Here is a 26,356-nt window from a genome sequence, read left to right as displayed (position 1 = left end):
TGAGAGAGGGTAGTATGTGTTTCAGTCTTGACAGGAAAGATCCAGTAGAGACCGACAGGCCAAACACAGAGGGAGAAAGGGATGATCAATCAGTAACAAAAGGTTTTTCCTGAGAAGTCAGGATGTCTGTGATAAGGAGATCTCCTTATTCAGCTGTCAGAAAGGGTGAGTTAAGTATAAAAATGGGTACAGGTAAATTTGTAGTATATATATATATATATTAAGATTTATTTGAGAGAGAGAGAGAGAGAGAGAGCGCACGAGTGAGCACATGCATGTGGGAAGAGGGGAAGAATCTCAAGCAGGTTCCCTGCAGAGCATGGAGCCTGATGCAGGGCTTGATCCCAGGACCCCAAGACCATGACCTGAGCAGAAACCAAGAATTTGACAGACCGAGTCACCCAGGTGCCCCAAGTTTGTAGTTTGATAGGAGACTGAAGTCATTACCTTCAGGTGTATTCTATTTTCTTAGGGCAGTCACGGCCAGTTGGGATGTTGGTGTGCATTTCTAATAGGCTCAGTCTCCTCTGTTGGGTCACCTTCTCCGGTCAGACTGGGCTGCCCAATGGAGGGTCTGAGAAGCCTAGTGGCTGGGTTCATCCGAACCTGTGGCTGTTTCCAGATAGGTGAAAGGAGGACTGAGCAGCAAAGGCATAGGCAGTATTTGTAGGACAGTAACCGAAACAAAGGACCAGAAATCTAAGCAGAGCGGGGAGGCAAGAGGAGGAATTAATGAACTGGAAAGGGGGACAAAGAACACCTGTGGCTGGAAAGCCAAAATATTAAGGTCACCAAAAAGTGGCTGAAACTTGAAACATGGAATCCATGAATGCTCAGAGCCCAGGATATTTCACAACAAGAAGCAAAGGTATGTTTAGGTACAGCTTTTCTACTATCGAGCGCCACTCTACTTTCTAACTAGGAGGACGAGAGGGACCTTGACAGTGAAGAGGTAAGAAGTAGGTACTGCGATTCAAGAAATATCATTCCAAATCTGGATTTCATACCACTAAGTACTTGTAAATGTGCTTTCTTGAGTTCACAACAGCTGTTTCTATGCAAGTCTAAATGCAAGTTCTACCTGATTTCTTTACTAAAGCTTCTCTCTACTGCAGTGATTCTCAACTAGGGGTGACTGTGCCCCCCAGGAGACCATCGACAAGGTCTGGAGGTGTTTTCAGCTGTCAAAACTAGGGGGGCAGGTGCACTCAATCCAGTGGGTGGGGACCATTTGCTACTCAATATTCTAGGATGTACAGGACAGCCCCCTGCCATCCCAACAAGGGACTATCCAGCCCCCAAAGGTCAATAGTGCTAAAGAAACCCTGCCCCAGAGCAAACCTCCTTGAAAATGCAGGCTATTTACAGTAGACAGAAGAAAGCTCAACTGTGGATCAGAGTAATTATCTTCAAATTTTCTGTCCCAGAAACATCCCAACAGCCTAAACAAAACCAACTGAGTTTTCAGAGAAGGCATCAAAACAAGTACAAAAAAGGTACAAGGTTTAGGTAGTAAGAAAGCCTATGGATGCACTTGGCCTCTCCCTCCTTCCTTGCCTGGCTTTCCCATCCTCTCGTTTACCTCTTTCCCATGCTGGAGAATTAAGTTCTGATGATAAATTCATCTCAACAAAATTCCTTTACCAGAAGTAAATGCTGAAGTCAGAAGAATTTAGTAAGATGGCCTTTTGCCCATATATAGACATGATGAAGGACCAGGCCACGATTAAATTCTGAGCAGAGTAACATAATTAGCAAATTTATGAATGGGTCTTCTTTTCACGGTTCCACTGTCAGGACTAATTACTTGTATTAATTAGAACTGTCAACACATGAATATGCTTGTTGAGGCTGCTTCCTATGGTAAAATACGAGGCTTGTAAATATCAAGACACTTGGAAAGATGCAAAGACTTTCATTTATTAGCAGCTCTAAATGATGTGGAGGCACCGGCTGCACAATGAGCCTTGGGAATTGACTGTAAATAGATTCCTAGTTAATGAATTTGCTGTTTGTTCTTCCTTGCTTAGGCATTAGTCTCTGTGTAGCCTCTGGATGAAGTAGCCAATACATCACTCCTTTGGAAGGACTGCTCGAGGATCAGGAGAGAAAGCTGGAAAGCACAGCCAGCACGGTTAAAGTGGGCAGGAGGGAGCTTCTGTCTCTTCTCTGAGTCATCAGACCTACTGTAAAGTAAGTTTTAAGAACTGGTCAAGCGAGAGGGGAAAGACAGCTGGGGGATGAAGAACTGGAGTTGGAAAACCACTTTTAACCCTGTGTGACCCTGGGTAAGCGGACAAGTTACTTAGCCTCTCTGTGCCTTGGTTTTCTCACCTGAAAAATGGGGCTAGTGACTGAGCTTATCCAGAGTTGTGGTGAGCCTCCAACGAGGCCATACACGCACGGGGCTTCAAGCAGCCCCCCGGGGGGGAAGCCTGTACTAGCTCTTATTGTTTTCATAACCGTCGCCATGTGGGACAGAAGTGAACACTCCTAGAAGGAGATCTCTGGCATGACCTGCAGGGTGAGGAAGAGCTCTGAAGTCAGATAGGTCTGGTTCATACCTTGACTCTATTACATTTAATTTCTGAGCCTCAACTGTGCCTAACTTGGAAGTTCTTGCAAATAGTAAACAGGGGGGAAAAATGCATGTAATAAACTTGCTCTGCATGCTCCCTAAGAGGCTTGCTAAATGTTAGTGGCTTAAGTGTTCATTACCATTATTACCTTTTGGGAGAAATCTCCAAAATCGAAACGGATGCCAAAATAAAAGGTTTCGGCAGGTAATGTAAGATAAGTGGAGAGAGAAAACATGTGGCAAAGGAGAAAGAAAAGTGAAGTGGCAGAAAGAGGCATTAGAGCGACAGCTTTCTCTGCCGCGTGCCCTTCGTCCAGTCTCAGTGGCCACCACCACAGCGCCTGGAGCACGGCTTAACTCCCTCGCCACCAAATCCCCATAAATCCCTTAATGACCTGCTCCTTGGTGAAGAGGAGACAGCTGGGATTCCAGCTGGGTGGGGCCTGACTGACTGCAAAGCCCAGCCCCCGCCCCTGTGGAGGTGGGAAAGCAAGGCTGCAAAGGGCTTCGTCAAAGACTGTGGGGTTTATAGATTCTGAGCCCCTTCTGCTTACTTCTTTTCCTTTTTCACTTTACACATAAAAAATAGTTAGTCAGGGACACCTGGATGGCTCAGTCGTTAAGTGTCTGCCTTCGGCTCAGGTCATGAACCCACGGTCCTGAGATCAAGCCCCACAACATCAGGCTCTCTGCTCAGCAGGAAATGTGCTTTTCCCCCACTCCCTCTCTTTGAAAAATAAATACAATCTTAAGAAAATAGTAATCAAATTCTTGATAAGCAAAAGCTTGTTCTGTCTGGTTGGCTAAACTTTACCTGATAACTACCATAAAATACCATAAAATGTGAAACTAGGGTCAGTTAATCAAGTCATTTCAATTTTAATCCCTCAAAGTACCAACTTGGCACCAGTCCACAAAAGAGTGAATTATTATTTTATTTGACAAGGTCCTTCCAGAGATTTCTATATCTGACAGCGTATATAGATGGCCCGTCTCACCGCTACTGCAGGGAGTGTTCCAGAAATCACTGAAGAGTGCATCTGCTAAGGTCTCTCCCAGTTCAAAGATCCTCTATTTCTGAATATAGCAAGATGTTGATACCACAGCTGATTTCTGTTTTATCAACATAAAACTAGACAACTAATAAATATGGTAAGTTTGATCCCTAATCTTGTCTTAAAAATCTTGCAATACCTTAAAACCAATCCCGCCAAAAATTTATGGCATCAAAATAATAAATACATAAAAAGAAAATCTAGTTGGAGAATGTTCTGGATTATTTCACAAGGATATTTATTAAATACAAAGGAACAGAAAATCCACTGCAGTTCCTAAAGATGTATGAAAAAGCCAGCGGATCCACACTGATCACTGCAACCTGCTACAACTTATCTGAAGGATATGTCTTCCCACCTCTACTCCAGTTCCTATCACTAATTGCTTTCGAAGCAAAATGGGCACCAAAGGATTCTACTGACAATCCTCTAAGGTAGTGGAGAAGCTTTAGTAATGCTCAAAATGTGCATTATTGCTTGTCAAAGAACTCTGTTTATTTTCTGACTGCATATTATGCTTAAAAATGAACTTGCAGGGGCGCCTGGGTGGCTCAGTGGGTTAAGCCTCTGCCTTCTTCAGCTCAGGTCATGATCTCAGGGTCCTAGGATCGAGCCCCGCATCGGGCTCTCTGCTCAGTGGGGAGCCTGCTTCCTCCTCTCTCTCTCTCTCTCTCTCTGCCTGCCTCTCTGCCTACTTGTTATCTCTGTCTGTCCAATAAATAAATAAATAAAATTTCTAAAAAAGCCATAATATGTTTTTTTAAAAAAATGAACTTGCGTGATATGGTAAAAACAGCTCCAAGTGGGGAGTATAATGATGTGGATTCCAGGACAAGCTCCAGTATGGATAAGCCATGAGGCTCTAGCCAATAACAACCTTTTCCCCCAGGGTGCATGTTGCCAAGGTGGTTAGGACCAAGCCATTCCTAACACCCTTACAGACTTAGAATCCCAGGAACCACTATGTTAACAAGAACTCTGTGTGAGATTCTTGTAAGGCCAAATCACTGCCACAGGCCCCACAGAAGAACAGTTCTGCAGATTTCCTGGAAGTATCAGCCGAGCTCTCTTTAAATGGTACAGCTGAGCCGTCAGGTTAGAATTGTCCCTAATTGGCGATCTCATGAACTGCAAATTCCCTAACCATGAAAAAGCCTGACAATTTCATTCCTCTAAGAAGAAACACGTTAAAAGGCAAAATAATAATACATAGACGTACTATGAGCAATAATCATTAAAATTCCATTCCTCATCAGTAAAATTTAAGTTTAGAGAACAAAATAAACAAAAACCAAACATGTTATTTTATAATTTCTTAATTGCATGATTTCCAATAAGAATTGGTATGTGATGTAAGATGGGCTTAAAGTTTGTTTTTGTTTTGGGGCAGTTTCTTTTCGTCATGGAGACATGTTGAGAAACCATGTACCACCTTTCTTCCCTTTCTTTCCACCCTTTCTTCCATCCTTCATATCCTTCGACATTCCCAACCAGCCTTCTCCCTTCTCCTTTCCTAGTGTTGGTTTCACAGAAATAAGAGTTAGTCTTGCTGATTCTGTATTACTTTCTTCCCTCCTTACACCCTTCCTCTTTCTCCCACTTGACCAAGTTCTCTGAAGGCAGGAAATGTGGTCTTCGTCTTCATTTTGGGAGAGGAAGGGGAGCTATCTTGCTCCCATTTGGCACAGTATGGATTTTCCATACATTCTACAAACTATATATGCAGAATTTAGAAATCTAGGTACTATTGAAATGGGTGGTATTATCTGTACCTCCAACTTAAAAAGTGTCACTGCCTTCTGCTAGAGATCAATGGGAACCTCTCACCTTGGTCTTCAAGGATCGCTCTACTTGAAGACTGGGGGAGCTTACAAAGCAACCCCAGTGCCTGGGTCCACACTTGCCATCTCCCTTACACTCCCTCACCCTAACCCCCCCGGCTATGGGTCCTGGTTCATAATTTTAAAAAGGTCCCCAGGTGATTTGAATGGGTGAACAGCTGAGCGCCACCAAAATCTCTAAACCATCTCCACTAGTTACTTAAAGACTAGTAAACTGCATGTTTGGTCTTTCATGAATTATAGTCCTTGGATGCACCCATGGTCACCATTCACTTACACAAACACATGGGACAACAATGGTTATTCTGTTTTCAGAAACCAAGTGAGGTCATTGCAGTTAGGAATATATTCAGTTCTCCTTGCTGTCAGTGAGCTGTATCTTTCAGAAAAGTCTACTCTCTTCTATTCTTACTACTGCCTCTCCTGTCTTTCTGCTGAGTTGGAAGATTCCAGCTACAGTTAGCAGACTGTGACTTGTGGGTCAGAGAACGTTCTGGGATTTCATATCCCCTGGACTGTCACACGGATCCAACGGCAGGCCCTGAAAAGATTCAACCATGAAATCTGCCACACACGTTCCCATCAGAGAGCTTCAAGTGGGCCAAGAAGACATACAGTGACCTCTCCTTGGAAAACGTAATCTGAAACTTTCTGATGAATATTTTACACAATTCTGATTCACTCACATGTCTATAATTTCATTCCAATAGGGATGATTATGCATACAAAGAATTCACTAAGCTAGTGAAGTACTGGCAGCATTTCGTGGAATACTAGTACTATTACTATTAATTAAATTGTTATGTGTGTATTTTTAATTATTATTAATTAAAATATGGTGAGGACAACCCTACTGACACAGTATGAGAGGGTAAATAATGCCTGGTCCACAGAGTCTGGAGCCAAGACTGTCTGGTCTCACGTCATGGTTCTAACGCTTCCTGGTTGTGCGACCTTGGTAGGCTTCCCTTTGGTTTTGTCTCCTCTGAAATGGGTAAATAGTAAGATTCACTTCATTGTTGTTGGATTAACACATGTACCTGCACACACATGTACATACACACACGCAGGTCACTTACAATGGTGGGTCTCACTTAAATTCCCTCTCCCTCTGGAACCCAATCCCCACACACGGGGGACAGCACAGTGACCTTCAAATCTGTATTTGCTCTTGCTGCCCCCTCACTGAAAACTCCCCCTGGCTTCCACTGTCCCCAGGCTCCCCTACAAAAGCCTTAAACACTGGGTACAGGATCTTTCACAACCGAATTCCCACCCAGCTGGCCACTTGGGGCTCCATCTGAAAAACAGCTTGCAGTCCCAGACAGCTTAGTCTTTCCAATGGGCCACCCTCTCATCTCGGGGTCTTCACCCACTTTCTCTGCTCCTCTCTTGGTTCAAAGCCTTTACAACTCATCACTTTCAGGGGAAAAACCATAATCCTTAGGTGGGCCATGGGCTGGAAACCACTAACTGAAATTTAGGGTAAAAAACCTAGATATTCTACACGCTTTACTATGAGAAAGGATGCTCACTAAGTGTTCTGCCTGCCGACCTTTGTGACACTTAAGTGATGACGTCACTCCTCAGGAGGACGATCCATGAATTCTGGGTCCCGAGTAAATGACGATGCCTCTGTCTTCTGGTTGCTGTAGGTGCAATTTTTAAGTTATCTTAATGTTAAGTAGTTGTTTCTCTGTTCATGGAACTGCAAAGAGCAAGGCATGCTTTTTAGAAAATCTAGGTGTTTTTAAGGACAGCATTCATTTGATCTCATTATTCTGCCAGTTAATTGACAGGAAGGAATGTTCCAATTGCTCATGAACTCTGAAGATGCCCCCCTTGTATGGTGTCAAGGTCTAAGAGATACAGGGTACACGGCATCTGAACAAACTGCTGCTGCTTTGGGGGACAAAGCATTAGTTTCATGCAGCTAAAAAAAACACAAAACAGATGTTTCTGATTTTGGCTTCAAACAATCTTATCTATAATAGAGTAGAATTTGGTGGGGAGTTATTTTCTCCTCGGGCTAATAAGATGAACCACATTGCTGGTTAAATACTATTTTTCTGGGGCCACATGGTTTTTTACAACCATTGCTTATGGCAATCATTCTTGGTTCGATTGCAACCTGCCAAAATGGCAGGGCATTTTTAAAAGGCACTCCGAGAAAGGCTCTCCCTGAAGTTCCTTAACGTCCACCCACCCTGTCCCTACAGGCAGGACCATTAAAGACCAAACATAACAGAAACACGCCATCAGCAGAGGCACAGCTCAGGTCCCTTTCTCAAAGCATATGAAGAAATCCAGAATTCCACTGAACAGCTATGCCCCCATATCAAGAAGAATGGCCTACATGTTTCTGTGCTATAGAAAACATTAACATGATAATTAGTGAATCACTAGGGTTACCAAGGGCTAGGAAATGTCATAACTTGACAACCGTCATCTGCCAAAATTATGCTCAAAATGGACCTTGCTGGGCCTGAGTTATCTAAGCCAGGGGCTTACTCCCCTCTGCACCCCCAAATGTCTCACCAAAAAGCATCCTCTACACAACAGCAAATTACTTGGGGTTTTAAAACTTATCTTTGTCACAGCAGTGTGCGCCAAAAGAAGGGCCCTGTGAACCCCCAGAGACACAGCTTATTTAAAGTTATAATGAAGACAGCAGGTGTTCTATACAGATGTCACTTCTTCTAGAAGACACTTATTAAACACTTTATCTCCTTTAATGGCGAAGGACTAGCTACATTTTATTTTCTTTCAGCATCACTGTAGCCAAAAGCAAACTGTTTCCTTTTAGTCTCACTGAGTTGAAAATTAAAAACTACTGGGCTCTGGGTGGTTTAGGTTGATTTGTAAAGAATTCTAAATGCAGTGATTCAAGAGTCAACCCATACTGTTTTCTGGTAACACAAAACTGTATTTTGCAATAGAAAAACGCTCTTCCACGGAAAGTGCGCCAGACTTTTCCTTTTGCTGGCGACCCAAGCCCTGCGTTCCAACTACCACAAGAACAGATAGGAAAGGACCATTCTCCACAAAATGTACAAAGCTTTACACTCCATACACTGTCAGGTAGAACGGAACTGCCCAGTGCCATGGTTGCAAACCTGTGTGCTAAAGCAGCCTCAAACTAGAAGGTTTAGAACCTTAAGAAGGAAACCACTGCAGTAGGAGGGGAGAGCTAGCTGCTGATGGCAGGAGCAGTTGGCCTTCTTGTCTGCAGGGTGTGGATAACTTCAGGCCAGAAGGTTCAGGGTGGAGAAGAGAAGGAAAAGGAAGGGATAAGCAGAAAGAAAAAGGGGAGACAGAAGCTGGAGAGATCCTAGTTCAGACCCTGGGCTCTGCCCAGTCTCTCCCATCACTCTGACTGCCCATCAGTAGTCTGCAGAGGCTGGAGGCATGAATGCATGACGTACAGGTGTCTCTGCATTTCTCTGCAGCAACCTGATGCTTTTAATGGGATGCAGCTCGGAGAACATCAGAGAAGAGCATGGCTAATACTGAATATTTTTAGCAATGCATGGATTCACTTTAATAATATGTTTTTCCTTCTAAAGTTTCCACATGATTTTGCAGAAGTTTTAGAAAATGGAGTTAAGCCAAAACAAGAAAATAGAAGTCACCATAATCTTATTCTTGAGAAATAAGGATTATGGGCATTTTGTTAAATATTATCCCAATCTTTTTTTACAGCACATTTACTGGGTCTCTCAAAAATAAATGGGTTTTCACTGAGAATACCGCTTGTATCCTTGCTTCTCATTTGATATACCACGAACCTGCTTCTCTGTCTTTTTAATGGCTGAGTAGTATTCTACATGATGATTTATTTAATCTGTCCCTTGTCATGCCACGATTAGGCCATTTGCAATTTTTCCAAAGCAGATGATTACAATGTAATTTTAATCAGCTTAATATTTATAGTAATCTTCATAACACTGCACAATTTCAGTCCTGTGTTAGAACAAAAACAGGTTTAAATAACACAGATGTGACATCAGGGGATTTCTGGTCCCTAACTGAGATGCGTGGAGCTATATAAATACATACTATGCATGACTTTCACATCTGGCTCTCTGTAACGAAGTGCAACAGAATTTATAAATAGTTCTGGACCCTTGGAGAACTGCCATGTGATGAAACCAGACCACTGTGAAAGCTATTTGTGATGGAAGCTGACACATGACTCTTGATTTTTCTTACTAGCAACACAACACAACACAACCGGTGGAAGACTGTGCACAACTCTGAGCAAGAGGACGGTGAGAGGCAGAACAAAGGGCAGCAGAAATTCTCTTGGGAAAAATTCCCGTTCACGAGGAGTGGGAGAAATGTATAACAGCCTGATGTAAAATTCTGATGTCTTAAGAATGTGAGCACGTTTATTCTGGTTTTGTTCTGAATCATTTCTCTTCTAAAAGGAAAGCTACTGAACAAAAACAGAGCCCTATTTAAATGAACGATACAAATATCCTTAATTAAAATGTCACTAATGTGCCCATATTAAAAATGCTTTTATGCACATATGCTATAAATTTTGGTAGAAATGAATGACAGCCAAGCATATGATTTATGATTGTGTACAGTAATAATTTTTTTTTCTTTTGGTGTGTGTGTCCTATAAGGTACCAAAGGTGCAGACTTCTTGTGTTAAAGGGTGTTCTTTCCCCACACAAATGATTTATCTTGCTATTTTTGATGCTGTCAAGATCTGTTAAAAAAAAAAACACCCAGAACCAAACAAACAAAAGAATGTAGCCAACCATTTATGGACAGGCAAGGACCACAGCAAAAGAAATGTCCTTGTTACTCCAGACATAATAGTCTTTCTAAACATAGCCGGGACTCTTCCAGAGTGGCCACACCCACCTCAGTTCTTGGGATTCTGAATTCAGGAAGATGACAACAGCCAATCAGGTCCCAGAACACAAACAAAACTCCAGCTCAGTTTCCATCCTGACTCTATGGCGCAGTCTCTACAGTAACTGAAAACTCAGTGGCAGCCTAGAAAGGCTTCTTCTGAACAGGCTCTGTTGGATGACACAAAAGTATCCCAACTAGGAACAGAGAAGTCTGGCCTCCTTGATTGGTGTTCACCACTTAGAATGTGACCCTGAGCAAATCATTTGACTTCTCTGTGCCACCACTGCGCAATCGGAAAGAACAAAGATAATTACAAATGCTTCCTTCGTAGCACAGTGTGGGTATGGGAATCTTCCCAGCACCATGGACAGGCACTTAATTCCTTTCAACTTGGAAAGAGTTTCACCAAATCATTTGCGGTGCTTTCTTCCTGGCACCCATATTCTGGGTAGCGGAAAGGATACAACTCAAATGTTAATGTGGTCTTTCTCTGGGTGGTGGGGCTATGGATTACTTTTGTCTTCTTTTCTTATTTGTATTTTCCACAATGAATATATATTGCTTTTTATAACTAGAATGACAAACACTGCCCAAATCGCAAAAGATGGTGATAGATGAGCTCAGGTACCCATCACCCCCCGTCTCAGGTCCTCAGCACCATCTACTTTGGGACATCTGGAATTCAGGTAGAACTTCCAGAAAAGGAATTGAGTGCTGCCCTCTCCTATGTCAAAATAAAAGCAGAACCACACAGCAATGACAGCACACACCTTAATAGGTGTTAGCACACAAACATGAGAGCTGCCTGTCACACTTCCTCACCCATCTCCCCCTTCCCTGGAAGGCTACGTGGACTCTGCCCTTGGTGGCAAGGGAAAGCTGAAAGCCTGTCTGCAGTCAAGTCTGGGGTCTCACGCAGGAGTTCAGCTATAGGGTGGCCTCATGGGAGCCCTAGAAATGTGGGTCCAATCTAGCACCTTGTAGGGAGGTCCTGACTCCCCGACTCCCTGACCTCACACCTGCCTACTTCATACGTGCATCCCCAGGGCAGGACACTGTTGACAGTAACTGAGGCCAAGCTCACAGACATGTGTATAGACAGTGATGGGCTTCTCTGAGTCTGCTTCCTCACTGGGTGAAAGCAGGTGTCAGATATGATGACCTCTAAGGTCACACTCAGGGCCAGCATATCACAGTTACATTTGAAAAATGATGCGGCTTTGTCTCATTCTTCGTCACTGACTTTAAAAGTAATTTAAATAAATTAAGCACAGGATCACAATAACACATCCTGCCCCAAGATTTAAACTGAAGTCATGTGCTTAATATGTTCAATGATGTGGTTTTTGCAGACACCGAACTCATCACTGGTGTCATACCTCAGCTCACAGATGAAGATGGAATATTAAGGTACGGTCACATAAAATGTTATGTATATACTTCTGATGTGCAATTATAATGCTTAAAGAGGAATTAGAAAGGCTCAGATAAAAAGAAAATAAAATCCGACTCACTGAAAATATCAACAACTGAGTCTCTGTAATGAAGGCTGGGCCTTTAGCTCAAAAGAAAAAAAAAAGACACTGTTTGGCTTTATATTTTAGTATAAATATGTAGGATTAAGAACTTCCTCATACCCTCAGTTGTCTGATTAGTAAGAATGTGAGATCCACTGTAATTTTAAAGCACTATTTGATCTCTTTTCCAAATGAATACATTTTTGTGGAAACAAAAAGTTTCTAAATCAGGCCTAAAATTAACAGTTTTCTGCAATTATTTGACTATATGAAATACTGAATAAGCATGTCAATTACTTCTGAGATTAAAAATTGTATAGATAACTTAAGTATACAAATCATTGTTAGAGCAAACTATAAAATTCCTATGTGATTTAGGAAATGTTGGTTGCTGAAATATTTCATAGATAGGTAAGTAAGGTGATCAATTCATTTTAAAAGTTACTAGGGGCATGTGGGTGGCTCAGTTGGTTAAGTGTCTGACTCTTGATTCTGGCTCAGGCATGATCTCAGGGTGCTGAGTCTAAGTCCTGGACAGGCTCTGTGCTGGCCATGTAGCTTGTTTAAGATTCTCTCTCTGCCCCTCCCCTGCCCTTCTCCCTACTGGTGCTCTCTCTCCATCATGCTCTTTTAAAAAATATTTCAAAAGCTACTCTCTTTCGTGAATCTAATATATTGGTTAGTTGAAGTGAAGTGAGCCACTAAAATCTACTGTTCAGCAAAAAGAATAATATTTTTGGTTTGATAGTACAGAATAGGAGTTATTCCTTTCTGTAGTCTACAATGCTTAACAGTGTCTGACACATACAAGAGGCTCAAATGCAGATTTGCTGAGTGACAGAAGGCATGATGAGCAGAGCAGCATGAGCGTGCAAGGTAATATTTCTGAAACTGTTAAGATTTGGTAGCCCAAAAGCAGTCTCCAAGTGTGAGGGGCCAGGGGGACATGGGTGGGTGGAATTAATTCATTAGTGGTTTTTTTATACTTTTATTGTTCAATCTACTCATTAGCATCTGGATAATGCTTTCAATAAATGGTGATTGTGGGGGGTGGCAGAGGAAAAATTATAAATACATGCGTAATCATTACTGTCAAGTACCCAAATATGATTAAATTTCATGTATCTTTATTGCTATTTTATTATTCCAGTAACAGCAGGCTATGGTTAATACTTTAAAATTTGGGACCTCAAGAGAAGCTGGCTCCTTTACAATGGGGACCTAAACAGAACCCTGGCCCTCTCGTTTCATTGTTTTTCTCCCTGGCTGGGATAGTCACATGTTGTTTCACAGATTTAAAAACTCATACACTTATGTTTCTTTACGTGCACAATTTGACATCTAGACACAGTCTCGAATATCAAACTTCCCTCGCTGAAATGAGTGTCTCCAACACAGACTAGCAAGTAAGAATCACAGTCCAAAGGAAATGTTCTGCAATGGGACTGCTTTTAGAAAATCTGGCAGATGGTACTTTTTCATTACATAGAAACTTTTCCTAGGGGAAAACACACCAATTTACTTAAAAAAAAGAAAAAGTGAAGTGGTCACACAGAATTAGCTGTACATCTCTGTCCTGGCCTCCAGCACCTCTGCAAAGCCGCAGGCAGGCCGTGAACATTTGCATATGTTAAAAACAGCCATTATGCCTGCCTGCACTGGGCCAAAGAAGGATCATATAACCGCGCAACTGAATAAGATACCATGTCCTAATCCATGTATGGATCGGTTGAGATTGGCTGTCATTAGTGGTGTGAGTTTATATTCCTGGACCGCTCTTTCCTCCGTGAGCCCTGAGATCTACATGTCACATGCCCAACATTCCTGACAGTTCCCATGCCTCCACCTCTTTCTAGCTACACCACTCCTTCTCAGTCCCTTACCACAGGACAATGGGAAAGGAAGAGAGTACCCAATTCATCTCTTTCCAGTGAAAAAATAATAATAATAAAACAAAGGTCTGGTTAGATTCAGTCTTTCACACCTCAAGTGAAGCTAGTTCATTAATAAGCCGGGACCGAACGCAGACCACTGACATTCCCATCATTTCCCTTTGTACTGCGCCAGGAAAGAGAAAAAGAATGAACACAGTGCATTTCATTTTTCTCAAAAATGTCCACACAATAAGGAAACAAGACAAATGCTGCTCTTACATACGCTGGTATAGCTTCAGTAAAAGGAAAAATGTACAGTAGTTTTTCTTTTGTTTTTTTTTTACCTAAAATGTGTCTCAATTGGTCCCTACAAACACATGATGCTTCTAAACAAGATTCAAAGATACTGTCAAATCATCTGTTAGCAACGAAAGCACTAGATATTAATTTGGAACCTAAATATTTTTTTCCAAAATGGCTTCCCTGGTAATTTCACATCCAAAGACCGAGAGACAAAGCAGCAACCAGTTTCATTCTGAAGCCAAGACCTTTGTAATATATTCCACCATAGTTTCACATATGGCTAACCAGCAACCCCAACTGTACAGTGTGGGGGCGGGGGGGATGGCAGATCTGCTCGATTTTCACGAGAGAGCCAAAGTGTGATTGTGGCCATTTGCCTTGCAGAAGAGTCTAAGAAAAGGAGCACAAGTTACGCCACTTGCCAGTAAGGATTTCCAGCTGTAACCAGTACACATGCTCCAGGCTGGCAGAGAGGAGTTGAAAAGGACACAGCTTTGTACACAGCCACCAGCTGAACTTGGTGGCAGGCTATTTAAAAAAAAAAAAAAAAAAAAGGCACAAATTATACATGGAAGGATGTGGGGGAGGGGAGAGAGGAAAATGCAATGAGCTAATGTTCCTACTTGGCATCTGCCTTTTGACTCAAAGAAAGAGATGGCTCTTTTCCAAAATTTTTCTATTATTGTGGTATCAGCTGCCTCTTGGACTTGCTTATAAGAGCGGAGACTGCCAACAGAACAAGACAAGATTTCTGTTGGTAGTAGTAAATGTGCACGTTCCTTGAAATAATAGGGATTTTGAGACTTCTTCTACAAAGGTTACTTTGGTATTACTAGTCCCTGCATGAGCCTCTGGACCTGTACGGCCAGGTACCGGTGAGGATATTGACAACAGCAAATGCTGAACTTAAAAAGGTGCTACCTCGATTCTTTAATATACTCCTCCAATGTATTTAACTAAAGAACAGTCTGAAACTAATTGGTGCTGGATGTTTCTTGGTGGACTGGCATTCTACCAAATGAATTTCTATTAGTGGGCCCTTGCAAATTGCAGTATAACTCTATTATACTAACTTCTTACTCTGAAAACTGGAAATCAAAGAGAAAAAATAAAGCATTTATCGAGGCTGTTTAAAAAGGGCTATCAATTCTACCTCCTTCATGAGGGAAAGATCTTCTTAAAAAAAAAAAAAAGGCAGTAAATAAATGTACTAAGAATGACAGAATCAAACCCCGACGAAGAACAAGGAATGTTTCCAGCTTCCCTCTGGGGTGTAGAAAGCTAGGAAGAGCATCACTCTTGTGATAAACATAAATGCAAGACAATCTGCAAATTAGTGACTTTTTCTCAACCCATCACGGAGCTCAAACTTCTGGACAACTACCTAGACAGAGGGCTGAAAAGGTACCAGAGCACTTGCTCACCTAGTTCAGACTCCAGTGGACACTAATAAAAAGAATTTAGCCAAAACTATGAATAAATTGCTAAAGGCTGAGTGTGAGCTAGCAAGAGAACACAGGATGTATTCAGAGAACATATATCACAAAGTATACCGGGGGCTACGATAGAAGAGAATTCACACGCACTTTTAGGCTCTTCTCAGAAGCTCTTGTGGGCAGGGGCCTCCCAAAAGGGACGGGTGAGCGTGCCCAGAAAACATCCTTTGTCTTTCCTGGTTCAGTCCTAGGAGAAAGAACAGCAGCCCTTGCAGGAAAGGTTTGTAAAATAGGCTGCCCAGATCCTTCTTCTCTATCCTGGTCAACAAAAAACATCCAGTGCCCAGAAGAAAGGCAAAAGCCACTGTTTCCTTAACAGAAATGGTGAAAACCAGTGCAGCTTAGGAAAGGGGGAAGGGAAATAAACAGGGACCTCTAAACCTGGGGGAGAGCCAGGAACACCTCAGAGGCCACATCTCCTCCAAGTAGGCACCCAGGCACTAAGATCAAGGCCTAATCAAAGCACACCTCACTTGCCTCCCACCCCTAGACTGCAGAGTGAGAAGCAGCAGCAGAGTAGCCCCGGAGAGAGACATGAAGCAGAGGGGGAGTCTACCCATGGAAGGGCTGAAATCCAAGGTCAAGCAGACACTGAGTAAGCCTCATCAGCCAATCAGCCCCCACCCCACCCTAAAACACAAGGTAACACTGGAGGGCTCCGAAAGTGTTTGGTGTACAGAGGGTAACCACAGCAACAATACACTTTGGTATTACTGAGAGCAGTTTGTTTAATTCAAAATGCAGTATGCAACAGAACAAGTAGGTAATCAGAAGGAATTGGAAGACCCAGGTGCGCTAGACTAAGGCAATCTAATTAAAGTGTAAGGAATATTCCACCCAACCAGAGCAGAATACAGGTCTGTTTTGGGGGCACGGGGCGTTTTCACCAGGGTGGGCCATAAATTGGCACAACCAGGTGGAACTTATCCTGGGAATGGCTTTGAAAATCAAAATAATTCCTTACGTCAACAGACTAACGAAGAGGAAAAAAAAATAAAGCGCAACGTACAATTTTTTTAATTACTATTTATAAATAGCATACTTTCCCCCCAAAAAACATACTTAAGTATAAATGGAAGATAACACATGGAGGATCGGTATGTTCCAAACATTCAATACTATGAAAATCCGATTACAACATAACATTGAATGAAACTAAGTAAGGTACAAAATAGTATGTATATCTGGTCAGAATTTTATAAAATAAAACTCAAACCAAGTATTTTTTCCATAGGGAAACAAAGGCGAAAAAGTATTAAGGCCTTTAAAACAATGGCTCTTTGGTTTCTTGTTGTTAGGAAGGAAATCACAGTGTTTCAAAGAAAATAAAACTAAAGTTAATATAAACAATTTATAAAGCTAATTCCTTTGCTGCCACCTGTTACTGTAGAATGCGCTTCACAAAGTCTCCTCAGGTCAGTTTTCTTGGAACTAGTTCCATATGCTCTTAGAAAACATTAATTTAATAAACTGGTCTCCTAACTGCAGAACTAATTAGAATCATCAGAATACCAGTGCCATTCTGGGTCTTTAACGGGGTATAGTTTGCTATATGTTCATAGTTTGGCAGTGTTTTCCAAATTTATTTGAATGCAGTACGTGTGGAGGGATGGGGAGAGAGGACAGGGTTGTTTCAGCTGACCTTCCAAAGGAGGTTGCAGACATCACATTACTTTGCTTTTAAATACTTCAGCGTGTATGTCGCAAGAATAAGGGCCATTCTGCTACTTATCCACAATACCATTATCACACCCAAGAAGTCTGATTACTTCCCTAACAACTTCTAATATCTAGCCCAAATACAAAATTCCTGTTTTATAAAAAAAGGTTTTGTAGTCAGTTTTTCAAGCTTTTCATGTTGTTTGTTATTTCCTTTTAATACAAAACCACACCCCGTTTTTTTTTCTTTTTGACATGGACCCCCTCCCCCCCCAGGAGACCACTCTCATTAAATTGCAGAAATCCCATGTTTTATCGGATTATTTCTCCATGGTTTTACTCAGCTTGTTCCTCTATCCCACGCAGCTCCTGTATATTGATGCTTACACGGGAAGACTCGGCGTTAGGTTAAATACTTGTAGCGAGAAGACGTCACAGCAAGAACATGATGCTGTGCTCCTCATACCACATCATGCTGGGAGACACCCAACAGGCCGCCTCACAGATAATATCGTTGAGCTTGAGTACGGCATTCAGGTGTTTGACTGCCAAATCTCTCCATCGCAAAGGTCCAGCTCTCCCTTTGTTCTTAGCATTTCCACCATGACATGACACGTCACCACTGTCCTGCCTCTCAAGAACCTTCTAAGTGATGCTTTTTGTAGTCCTTAGATGGTCTTTGCAGGGTCACCAGTTATTTCATTAGGTACCTTATTAATTCTTATTTATCTCTTGAAAATCTCTGGATAGGAAAATTCCGTCCTTCTGATGTACAGGTATGTGGGTTCTGACAAATACAGAGTTTTGTACCCACCACAATAATAAGATACAGAATAGTTACAGCACCTCAAAATATTCTCTCCCACTGTCTGTTTGTGGTCCTAAACGAAGTCTGGTACAAAATCCATGCTCAGTAGCTTCACTCCAACCTTACTTGTCCCAGATTTCCTGCCTCGCCTAATGGTGATTAAACTCCTGTGTGCGCAGGAATAAAACCATGAAAATTTATTTTAGTACAGGCTCTGGGGCCCTACCCCCAATCTAGAAAGGCTAAGGCATGCTTCTTGTGATCATGATGCTAGTAAACCATCGAGTATATGCAAATAAAATAATAATGAGCATGGCCCTAATTCTCTACCTTTCCTTCTATCTATGCTCTTTGCAGTATGATGTTGCAGCTTCTGCCATGAAGAGGCCGAGTCTGTTACTGAATCCCATGAGTCTGGGCAGTGACTTGTGGTGGCGACAAAATACAGGGGCACCGGAGGGGCACCAGCACAAGCCCTTGCTGGTTTCTACTCTCCTGGAACCCTTGGGCAGAGGCCTGGCAGGAGACCCTCGCCAGCCTGCTGGCCCAGGTGGGGCGTGTGGCCTCACCTCCACCATCGCCTCCGACGACAGTCACTCAGGCAAGTCACTGGGGTCACCCCGGGCAGCCAGCTCCACGTGACCCACTGCAGACACCTTAGCACGAGGGCCAGCCCAAGATCCTGTAAGCTTGGCCAGCTGCCACATATGCTCAAGAGCAAGAAGAAATGTTTATTGGTTTTAGCCCCGTCAGGATGATTTGTTCTACAGTAATACATGACTTGCACACAATTCTGATACTCTTTACCCAAGGAATACTGACTTATCTCTTCCTCTCCGTTCCCCAGCCCTCCCTCCACCCCCTTCATCATTTGGACTTTGATTTCTTGTTCAGACGGCCGCTGTCATGCTACCTTCATGCACGCTGCTGTTGTTGACTGTGTTCTTCAAAGTCGGAAGGCACGTGGTCATAATGTACGCATCCCTATCATCTAGAGCCATGCCTGAAGCCCCCAACAGGTGCTCAGTCCTTGTTTGTGGAATGACACAACCCCGGACTCCTAAAGCACAGCTCTGATCACGTCACTCCCGCACACAGGACTCCACTGGAACTTCCTGTACTTAGCGGGTCCCTTTTCCACCTGGCCTCCTTGATTCTATGACCTCTGTGATCAGGCCGTAGCCTCGATTCCCACTCTTCTTCCCCTTCTTCTCTTAAGGCCCTGTTCCAAAGTGAGGCCTGGCTGACAGCGCCCTTACTTCCCTGTCTGTGTGATACTGACTCCTGCCCACATCTCTGTAAACCTGACACATTCCTGAAGGTCCCAGTCCTCTGTGAGAGTCTGGCAGGCCTAGTGAAGGGAGAGCTCGCCCCTCCTGCCCTACATCTAGCACTTAGCCTGAGCCTCTCTTAGCTGAGCACTCCCACCCGAGCACCTGATACTACGGTCATCTGTCCCTTGTGGCATCTCACAGGGATCTCCTCTACCCGAGATTGTGAACTTTTCAAGGGAGAGTACATCTTTTACCTCTCTGTATTCCCTATGGTACCCAACACAGGCTGCAAAACATAGTTAAGACTTTCGTAAATGCTTACTGAATGAACAGATGGTTTTTGTCACTACTAAAGCCATAATTACAGTAGCAAGTCAAACCCACACAAAAGTGGCACGATAAATGCAGTGGTTTTTATATATCAATTGATAAAAGAATCTTCTGGAAGGCCTGTTGAAAATACAAATTCCTAGGATCTGCCCCCAAAGAGATTGGTTCAGCAGGTCCGGAGTAGAACCCTAAGTCTGAATTCTTACCAAGCTGTCCACGTGACTTTGGGGAGGGTCTGTGGGCAACACTTCGATATATACAGTGACATATAGCCTGCTTTGTAGATATGAAATCCAAAGTAAACTCCTTTTTTCACATACCTCAGTCTTTTTTTTAGGTTTCTTAACTGTAACACCAAGGCACTGAGGAGCGCCGCGGGCCTATAAAAAGACCAACTTTAACAATACCTACATAGTCTGGCACCTTACTAGCTTAGGTTGCTGGGAATATGGTATCACACCCCATTCTTGGTAATCACAATCTGCACACATTTTTTTTCATCTACATATCCTTTTTATAAACTATTTCAAGTTTAATTTGCTACAAATAGTCCTTTTTTCAGACCATCTCACCATGTGAGGTATGCTTTCAAATAAGTGAAGGGCGCAACATTCCTACCTCGGTCCGAGAGGCTGGCTCTTAATGCTCTCTCCAGCTGTTCCTCCTCACTCAGTCCTGCTGTGTAGGCATCATAGTTTCTGGGTATTTCTTCAGAGTAAGCTGGCCAGCCATACTGGTAAGAATCCTGATATCTGGAGTAGCCTACAGGCACAAGGCAAAGGTTATAGAACATGGCCACATGCCACTCTTTCCATTCTTCCTATTTATAAGCAAAGACAATAATCTATATCATCATTTTGAGTACAGTAATAACCCTCAAAATAAGGAAAGATGACAAATGGAGAAGTCCTCCATGAGCGTGGGCAATTACAGTCTTATCACTGTTGTACCCACAGGGCCCAGCATGGGACTGGACATGTGTGCGTGAGTCCTTACATGCTGAAGAGGAACAAGATCTGAATTTACAAAGTCTGAGGGGTACCGGAGAGGGGCTGGTATGAGCTATTTTCATCTAGAGTGGATTCAGAGCTACACAATACTTGGAGTGACTTCTCTGTGAAGTCCTAACTGGAGTCAAGGCAATGGTTGAAATGATAGTTGATAAAGGCTTTCTGTCTTGTGGATCCATACAATGAAAGGCAAACTAACATTTAATGCAGAGACCACAGAATTTCTGTGCTGGGTGTGATGCTTTGGACAGTAATAATTACATTGATATACAAGGCGATGTCTCTATAATTATAATTGTATGTCAAAGAACATAGTTTCTATTAACAGCACTTTCAAGAAACTGGTTGCTAGATAAAATGAGAGAAGAAACAACCTGCTCATTAAATAATGCTTTAAGTATCAGACTTACATATCCCATTAATGAGGATCAATTACAGAGCAGAGTTCACTTTCACAAGGTGTCTTCATCAATCTTTTTAAGTTGGTTTGAGTTTATTCCTTATATCTTCTTTAATTGCCCACTTTAATGTAATTTGTTTGGAAGAGAATTTTTCCCCCAAAAGATTACCAATCTAATTTTCGTGTAATGAAAGAGTTGTAAGAGTCTGTTTAACTTTACTCTTTCTTTCCTTCATTATCATACCCTTTGGGGATGAGTTTGCAAATGTTTAATTAATGTGCTTTTTGTTGTTGATGAACACTCCTACCCTTTACTTTGAGTCCTGTGTCATAGGTCTTCCTGTGTCATAGGTCTCCATATCATCAACTGAGTACACAACTGAGTTTAAATTTCTTATTTCTTTAAGACTACAGGGGGAAAAAAACCACACACCCACACACACACACAATCAAGCCAAAAAAAAAAAAAAAAAGGAACGCTGTAGGGCAGAATCTGGTTAATTAAGATTTCATATTCAGAATATCTGATAATTGGTCCTGAGGCTATTTTAAAGTTTACTTTTGTGCTGGTTATAAATAAAATGCAAGATTAAAAAGGAAACAGTTTAACTATTTCCATTAAAAATCTTCAGGCACTCCAAAAGTATTTTCATATAAATAATGAAATGATAATAAAACACAGTGATCTAGTTTCAGCTGGAATCTAATGTAACTATATACATTTACATAGTATTTGTCATGTTATATGTGTCTATTGATTATGTTTTATAGTGGCCTTAATGAGATACAACTGACATACTATTTAATCTACCAATTTAAAGTATACACAGCTCAATGGCTTTTCATATATATATTTATAGAGATCTGCCATCAGCACAATCAATATTAGAACATTTTCATCACCCCCAAAAAGAAAACTATACCATTTAGCTATCATCCCCCATCCCTCCCAGCCCTAAGTAACCACTCATCTACTTTCTGTCTCTATAGCTATGCCTATTCTGGACAATTACAGAAATAGAATCATAGAACATGTGGTGTTTTGTGTCTGGCTTATTTCATTTTGCATAATATTTTTAAGGTTGGTCCATGTTGTAGCATGAATCAGTACTTTATTCCTTTTTGTGGCCAAATAATATTCCAGGCATGATTATATCACATCCATCAATTGACAGACACTTGGAGTTATTTCGACCTTTTGACTCTTGTGAATAACACAGCTATAAACCTTCATGGACAAGTTTTTATATGGCCATGTGTTTCATTTTTCTTGGGTCCATACCTAGGAGTGGGTTTCCTGGGTCATAGGGAACTTCTTTGTTTAGCCATTTGGAACTGCCAGAATGTTTTCCAAAGTTGTACCATTGTACATTTCCACAATGCTATGGTAATGGGTTCAGATTTCTCCATTTACTATCTTTGTAATTATAGCCATCTTAGTAGGTTTAAGTGGTATCTCATTATGGTTTGGATGACTAATGATATTGAGCATCTTCTCATAGGTTTATTGGTCATTTGCACATCTTCTTTGGACAGCAGTCTATTCAGAGCCCAGTTTTTACTGATTATTATGATACCCTTCCTTCTTGGTAATATTTTACAATGTCCTTGATAGTCACAAAGTGAATGATTTAAATAAACATTAAATAAAATTGTTCAGGATTTGGGGGACTGATTCTGACAAGCCTTGCTCCTAAAGTAGCAAAAAGTTGGTGGGAATTTACTAAATACCTCCAATAAGCCAACTTTCACATTCTCTCTCCTGTTTCCCATATCAGAATATTAACATCATGATATTTAGAACAGGGAAAGGATATAAGTAAATTTCCCAAATCCTCACAATCGTATAGGACTGAAGTTGGATCTGGATTCAAATTTAAAAATCAACCACCTTCCTCAAATTGGTCTCTTACTCAACAAACCATGAAAAAAAAAAATTTAGCTCTCACTGTTATATTGGGGATCACCCATGAGCAAGTTTCATGTCCTAAGAGTAAAGAAGAATACGGCATTGCTACAAATATTGTTTTCTAGATTTCCCACCAAAACAACAACAATAAACCTTTCGTGTAAGGGCAAATGGGTAAAATACAATCATTATGTGTATTTCACAAAGAACAAAAGAAAGGGGCACCCATTTCAAAACATAACAGAATACTTACATGTAAGTCACTGAATACCATGGTATGCTTCAGCAATCCCTGAACAGAGAGGCTGCCCAATTCCCTAAGAGTGCCAATTATTTTATTGCTACACAAAAAAGCATATTGGGCACTTCCCCATATGACTCATTACCACTTTTCAACCCCTGTGGAGAGTCATCCTTTCTAGACAGATAGAAGCAGTACTTCTACCTATCTACCCTCGAAAATGTTCAGTTCATTCAAAACCCAGAATAACCCCAAAGCTCTGAATACCCGTCTATACAGATACCAGAAATACTACACACATCCACAGAGCTTCAACTGCCAGGTAAATTTGCTACAATTTGAGGCAATATTTTCTTGACACAGAAAAACATTTTTCTTCATGTTATTTCTTATTTAAAAAACAACCCAGCACGGCCTTAATGAAACAAGGTCTACAACTCTCAACATCTGAATATTATAAAACCTGATTTGGTACTTGTCAGTCAAAACATAGAGGGGATAAAAGAGAAAGCTTCAGTGTGTTAAGTCCAAAAGACTAGTGTGGTTAAACCTTCTATATCATCAGTCATAAATCATCAAGAAGACCAAAACTCCTATCAATATCTATTATAATAAGAGCAGGTCTCCTAGGACAAAAAAACCTCTTCAGCTGTTCTGCTGTCCCAATCAGATATTTTTAAATCTTCATAATAAACATGGCTGGAAAACCCAACAATCAAACACTTAAGATAAATAAGTTTAAATTATATCCTGCGATGAATAGTAGTTTAATATTCTTTTGTAGCTATATACTTTGGCTCTGTAGTAAAAGAAATTCTGGTTATCATTATTCTATTAACTACTCCATCTGTTCCTTATACACATACCAGGATTTCATGGCAAAAGAGATCAAGAAACACCACCAAGATTAGAAAAATTGGTAACAGCTTTTTAAACATTCATGCGGTTCTTTGGCCTATAAAGACTCTTCCAGCTAAGGACGGCCATATTAAGAATAAATCATTACTTGTAAGAGATACATATGCTCTCATACAAGTTCCCTGGATGACCATTAGCATGGCCACCTGGCCCTTATGCAGCTCTGCTTTTGAAGAAATCCAGTCACTTCAGAGGAAGGAATATACATACTGTAATCTTACAGGGGATAAGAGAGAAAGGTAAAAGGGGTTTTTATTTTTGCCTTTAATCCTGTGGTCTGTGTCTGGTAGGCTTATGCCTCTTCCATCTGAAGGAGGAAAGGAGGTTTCCCTTTTACTTTTTTTTTTTTAATAAATTCCAAAAAAGTGGGGGGGAGGAGACAATAAGGGGAACTGCCATATTTTGTAAGGATAAATCAGGAGAATGGCCATCTCCCATCCCTGTAATACAGAAAAAGCAGAGGCTAGGAATCGGTGAGTTGCATTTCAGTTCCAGATTTATCACTATCTGTGACATTAGCCAAATGATTTAACATTTCCAAACTTTGGTTTCGCAGAGATCACACAAGACGTTAGGACTGGGGAATCTACGACAGGTTAAGGTATGCCTGTGCATGGGTATATTCTTATTCTCTTTGTCCAGAGGAACATTTCTGTTACTTTCAGGGTTTTAATAAATTAACCAGGTGAAAAGTCTTTTATCCTCTACCAACTGCCAGGTGTTAGGGGCCCTGTTCCGTGAGGAGTGGAGAGAATCAAGTGAGTAAAAAGTGGGAAATCACAATGGGAGAGAGAACCAGTATGGTCTTCCTGTCCAACCCACCTCTTCCTAGTCACATAGATCTACACTTAAGTCAGTGTAAGTTGGTGTCCAGGACCAACAACCAAAAGGAACAGATGCTCTTCCAAATGAGTATATTTAAAGGTTAGTCAAAAACTAATCATTACCCTTCTCTTTAGGTGAGCTGGCATTGTCCAGCAACTGTTCTTCTCCCGCACCCAGACCACCTTTCTAGTGTTTTCATCATCCAAAGTAGCAGAGACAAAAGCCTCGAAGTATGGCTTTTCTTGAGGAATTAACAGTACTCACTTCCGTGGCCCCCAAGTCTAGTTAAACCCCATCATCTAGGCCCATGATTTTTGTTCTTGATCTCATTAAAATTACCTGGGAAGCTTTAGGGAAAAAAGGAAAAAAAAGTCCAAGTCCCTGTCTCTATCCTCATTCTGATTTAATTGGTCTGGGATGAATTCAAGCTATGGATATATTTAAAAACAAACAAACAAACAAACACCTCCTCAGGTGATTGCATACATATAGCCAGGGTTAATAATCATGATCCAAGCCTTTATAACTACACCAAAAACAGAGTGTGAATGTAACTCCAGTAGTATCACTCCACTGATTAAACCCTTCAGTGGCACCCCCGCACATTCTGGATAATCTCCTACAGGCCCTTTAATAAAAGCCTGAAAAGCCCTTCCTTCCCCCATTGCTTTCCTTGACTTCTACTTATTCATTCAAGACCTTGCCCTCCACTTCCTCTGAATAACCTCCAGGAACTGCAGCCCTCCTCTCCTCCCTCTCGGGCTGAACACTGTGTGCACCAAGCTCACGCCGCACAACTGGACTTCTATCTGTGCCAGAAGGAGTAACGGGGACTGGACTAGCTCTTCCGCCGTAGCCAGGTAGAAAACTGGAGAACATATATGAAACGGATGTTTTCAGACATTGTGTCACAGGCAATACAAGATTCTGAACCTTGAGAGAAAGGAAAAGGGGCCTGGAGGTACTTTCTTGACTATGGTGTAGGGACAGGGGACACAAGCAGGTGGAACAGACTCTGAGAGCAGAGCTGAAATTTGCAGGGCAGAGAATAGCAAAGGAGAAAACTAAGCGTATGCAAAGAGCTTCAGAAAACCTGCATGAATCGCCTGGAGAGTTTGCTGAATTATTGAGCCATGCATGTGTGAGTGAAATACTATGGGACCAGGCAACGAATGACGAAGAGCTACAAGTTGAATGATTCCAGGAGCTCAGGCAGGGCTGGGAGACCTTAGCTTTAGAACCAACCAGAACAGAGTGCCCTTGCTGACCAAAGACCATTCAGGAGAGATCCCAGAAAAGTGATACCTCAGTAGTAGCACAGAATTAACTCTAGAATAAAAGTTACTTTAGACCCACCTTAAAGGACTTAAAAGCAAGCGCCAGAGGGACCCAACGGTTCTCCAGTGGAATGACTATAAAAGACACCCAGACTTCCATACCCTATGG

The 26,356-nt window shown here is 41.7% G+C and overlaps 1 protein-coding gene across 5 annotated transcripts in view; it reads right to left on the bottom strand.

Moving 5' to 3' along the window:
• The window catches only part of RHBDD1 (rhomboid domain containing 1), a 123,146-nt gene that overhangs the window by 30,999 nt on the left and 65,791 nt on the right, over positions 1 to 26,356 (bottom strand). For 4 of the 5 annotated variants that reach the window (XM_046019783.1, XM_046019782.1, XM_046019785.1 and 1 more), the window contains exon 6: positions 20,226 to 20,369. The exons of the other annotated variant lie outside the window; for it this stretch is intronic. In XM_046019783.1, coding sequence (XP_045875739.1) covers positions 20,226 to 20,369 — 144 coding nt within the window. The remainder of the gene's footprint in view (positions 1 to 20,225; positions 20,370 to 26,356) is intronic. 5 annotated transcript variants of the gene reach the window in all.

This window comes from Meles meles, chromosome 9 (genome assembly GCF_922984935.1).
Source record: "Meles meles chromosome 9, mMelMel3.1 paternal haplotype, whole genome shotgun sequence".
Lineage (NCBI taxonomy): Eukaryota > Metazoa > Chordata > Mammalia > Carnivora > Mustelidae > Meles > Meles meles.
The sequence above is the reverse complement of the archived record's forward strand: the minus strand, read 5'-3'. Positions and strand labels throughout refer to the sequence as shown.